This window comes from Cupressus sempervirens, chromosome 8 (assembly GCF_028749045.1).
Source record: "Cupressus sempervirens isolate cs-2001-9-10 chromosome 8, ASM2874904v1, whole genome shotgun sequence".
Classification (NCBI taxonomy): domain Eukaryota; kingdom Viridiplantae; phylum Streptophyta; class Pinopsida; order Cupressales; family Cupressaceae; genus Cupressus; species Cupressus sempervirens.
The window spans coordinates 274,430,627-274,435,229 of record NC_143125.1 but is presented as its reverse complement, the minus strand read 5'-3'; the positions used below and the strand labels follow the sequence as shown (position 1 = coordinate 274,435,229).

General features: G+C 32.3%; 1 protein-coding gene across 1 annotated transcript; it reads left to right on the top strand.

The window, feature by feature from the left end:
* Nucleotides 1-664: 664 nt before the first annotated feature.
* On the top strand, nucleotides 665-2,291 carry LOC149542496 (uncharacterized). Its single transcript, XM_089796207.1, has 2 exons — nucleotides 665-782; nucleotides 1,628-2,291. The coding sequence occupies exons 1-2, from the start codon at nucleotides 750-752 to the stop codon at nucleotides 2,138-2,140; spliced, it is 546 nt and encodes a 181-aa protein (XP_089652333.1). The 5' UTR covers nucleotides 665-749; the 3' UTR covers nucleotides 2,141-2,291.
* The last annotated feature ends 2,312 nt before the right edge of the window (nucleotides 2,292-4,603 follow it).

Below are 4,603 nucleotides of genomic sequence, written 5' to 3'. Positions count from 1 at the left end.
TTTAGTATAATACTATTATGTATTATATCTATAAAAATAAAAACTTCTTGATCTTATTTTTACATATTTTGTCTTTAATATAGTTTGAACATAGTATAAAACTCAAACTTTGATTGAACATAACAAGTCTCTTAAAGTATTGTTTAACACTAACTGAACAACAATTTAGATATTTCAATAGAAAAGAAAATTAGAGAACCCTTAGCTAGACCTGAAACTTTCTTTACATCCTAATTGATTCATCATATTAATCAATCTATAAAGACTGTAATTTGCAATTCATTATTATAAAATATTTCTTTTACATCATTAAAATGTTTTGCTTTGCTTTTTAATTTTTAATGTGACGTACACTAAATATCTTCGGAAAATGAAAGTCATAGCTGTGACCATACCTAATATGAGTTACTTCTAAGTTTTCCAATTAAAAAATAATGGCCGAACTCTTCTCGTTGGCTGAAGACTGGAGATGACAGCCAATTATTGTTCTAATCCGCTTCTCAAGGGATCTGCTTGATGTCTAGATTTAGATTATGAAACGCAAGTACAGAGAAACAATTACAAGTATGACTTATCTAAATTTGGTGCACCAAGAGTTGGCTGCGATCTCACTTTCAAACGTTTTCTTCTTCTTAAAGACAGTAAAATACAGATATCCATAACCCCACCACAGAAGACTGTATTGTGGTTGTTGATGTTGTAATGAAAGACTTTTTTCATCCTCTCTCCTGCAGACCCAAAACACCACCATGCAGATGGATATTGAGCTTCTCTACGCACAGGTAATACAATTGTCCATTTTTGGGATTTTAGCATTGGCTATTTACTGTTAGACCAATATTGGTCAATGGATTAGAAACTCCGGAAATAGAATGATCAAATCATCAAAACCAGTAATAAGGATATTGGGTATAAGTTGAGATAATTTACATCATTGCTTATCTACTTTATGGTCATTTTGGCCAATAGAAGCTCAGATAATAGAATTATCAAATTGAGCAACAGTGGATATTGTGTTGGAAGTTCAGATACCAGAATTATTAAGTTTGAGTTTCTATTATCAGTTATTTATTGTTATAGTAATGTTAGCCATTGAATTAGAGGCTCAGGTAATAGAATTATCAAATTGAGTAATAGTAAATATTGGATTAGAGGCTGAGATAAGAGAATCATCAAATTGAGCAATAGTAGATATTAGGTTAGAAGTTTAGATAATAGAATTATTATACATGGGTTTCTATTATTGGTTATTTATTGCTAGATTCATTTAGGCCATTAGATTAGAATTTCATGTAATAGAATCATTATATTTGGATCATTGGCTACTTACTGTTAGAACAATTTTTGATATTGGTTATTTTTGTACGAACTATCATTTCAATCTGTTCTTATACAAACATAAAATTTTCATAGTTTACAATATAGGTATCATAAAAACTCTAGATTCTGATGGTGTAAAGTTAATTTATCATCAATATATAGGATCGTGTTCTATGATACAATGCGACAGATTCAGATGAATTCTACATTGTATTAATATAATAACAAACAAATTAGTTTTTGATTGTTTAATATTTGTTATCATCTATGTTTTTAAACATTTCATATAATCAGTTCACCATTGCAGGTCATTGCAGAAGCTAGAATTTATGCACAGATGTGCAGAGATGAAAAAGGAGGAGAAACATATTGTGGGAATGAGGATTTTCGCCGGTTGGGCCGGTCAAGATCAACGTACAACACAAGCCATTGCTTTTCACCTCCCAAGACGAGGAGATCATGGAAGAACTATTTACTTTCATGGAAACCAAGAAGCAAAAGAAGCTCTGAAATTTCTAACCCTAATTCAAATTTCAAGCATCGACACTCCAAAGTATGCCATTCAGCACCATTGGCCACCACCAAAGTAGAGGGAGAGGAAATAAATGAGATTTTCATTAGCAGTAGTAGTGGTTTTAGTTGGTGGAGAAAGAGGGGAGTGGGAGGATCATATGTTGCAGGTGTTCGAAGTCCACTTTCACCCATCGCCATCACTCCTAGGGCTAAGGTTGGGTGTGGTGGTGCTTTTCACTTGGACTCTGATTTCCCCTACGCTCGTCTCTCCTCACACTCCACCTCTAGATTTGCGGTTGGTTGTTGAAGACTTCTAAAGTTACCCATCTAATTTAGGATTCCACAAAGTGAGATTTGTGGATGGAAACCTTTTCCTTGTAATTTCCTTAAATCATTATAGTAGTATTGTTGCACACAATGACAAAGACAATTGTTAATAAATGCATTTATTAGTACTACTTGTATTTTTGTGAGGTGCAATGATTAAGTTGATATAAAATGTATATCAAAGGTTGATAATGTGATGTGATATATTTATGGAATTTTTATTTTCTTATCTCTTTCTTACTCATAATCTGTCTCTGTACTCTCCATCCCCTTCCTCACACACACTCACACACATGTGTGTTTGTGCAAAGAGAAGACCACTTCCATTGCCTACTAATGAAGAGGTGACTAAAAAAATTATTATTATTTTTATATTGAAAAGTAAAGGCATAAGCATTCCCTACATAGACAAAATATTACAGAAAATCTTTTCATATCAGAAATTCTTTATTCAAGAGTGTAATGAAATATATGGATTATTTGATCACATCACTTCAATAGATATAGTGGCAAACACATATATTACATGTTACTAAGAGACAATGCCTTAATATTTAAAATATTATTTTTATTGTAAGAACAAGATAAATGGAGGGAATCCTTCTGCTTTAACGCTACATCTTTTTGTTTGTGCAAATTCTTTGTAGGGTCAGCTTATTTTCTACTAAATTGATTCACTTCATAGTTTGTATTACACACAATGACACCTCATGTGCATTAATCATGAAGAAAATAACATTCACTATGATCTTTCCTTGTACAAAATATTAGATTCTAAGAAAAGATGAGTTAACTAACAGATCGACCAACAGGAATCTACAACACATTCATCTTCTTGGTATATAGTGAGTAATTTCTATTTCATCATAAGTTATTTATGTATAGTTTTACAATGCAAGGTCAAATTGTCTAGACATATAGCTTATCCAATACAATTATAGACATAGTTCATACTTTGATAAATAAAAAGTTTAGTACTTTTTGAAACATGCAACTTGAACTTCTTTTGTAAAGATAAATTTTTATCTCAACCAATGTCATTATTATATGTGTGGTGGACTACATCAGGTGAATGAATCTTCCACCATGGGGTCTAGTACATCAAACCAATAAAGATGCTCAAATGTGCAACATTTTGGCCTCCAATTGTACATGCCACACTATGCTATTGGATTGTATTTACATATAATCTATGTTCATATTTGGATTGACTCCCAAAAAAATTATGTATGATTTGTGGATTAAGTGGTAGGGTTAAATTATTTTTCCCTATGGTTCCCATCCTTTTGTAACTTATTGACTCCACAATGTGTTTGATTCAAAAGAACAACATTTGTTCTAACCACAATTGAACATTTTTTCATACATTATATGTTGGAATAGCAAGCCCAAAGATTTATGAGAGGGGGGTGAATCAACAATCTACCACAAAAAAAAACTTGGAATTGATACTACATTTCCTCTAAGAAATTACCCACTCAACATTAATGCATAATGCCAATAATTTTCTCATGGAAACCCAATTTGGGTGAAAACCACAATGGGATTGATGCCCATGAATGTAAAATGTACTCTTTTAAAGTGTCCCATGAGGAGATTATTTTGGTTAAGAGCTTGCAATAAATCTAGTTAATGACAAACCCTATTAGGGGTCAACCCATCAAGGGATTTCCCTCTAGATTTGTTAGAGTTTTTACCTTTTTAGGCGTATCCTTTCAAGAGGAATTCAAAAAACAACAAAAGTTTCATTCTATTAGAGAATTTACAAATAAGATATGTTAGGATCTACTATGTTAAGGGATTTTATTGCTACAATTGCTTGTTGGCATAACCATCAAAAGGAGTCAAGTTATGAGACTGATGGAGGTCACTAGTGAGATAGGTTATTAATAATGTTGACATTTATATCAATGAAGACATAACTGATGCAAAAGGTAATGAGCACATATTATTTGATGGAAAAGAATGGAGTAAGACTCAAGAGAAACTAGTGAAGAAAAGTGGTCCCCATAATCTACTTAGTCAACTTGGGATGTGTAAGAATTTTCCTAAGGCAAGAATGAAATTCCAAGATCTAGAAGCTCATGAGATAGCACAAGAGAGAAAAGATATGATCAAATGAGAATGGATTAATTAGATAATTGGATGAATACACCATAGAAGTGCCTTGTATATAAAGGCAATCAAGATGACTAGGAGTCATGCAAAGAGATAAGCAACAACTAAGCACATGTCCACTAAGAGTGGATTATCCTCCATTGTGCATGAATGTACATGCAACAATGAGAGGATAAGAATGTAAAGGTATATCTCATAAAGAGATGTAGTAGATAAAATGTGCTCAATTGGAGTGCTAACTACTTGTTATCAACATGACAACTCATATGAATATGCAATCTCCTAAGTGTCTACATGAAAACTAATATGAATATGCATTAACCTA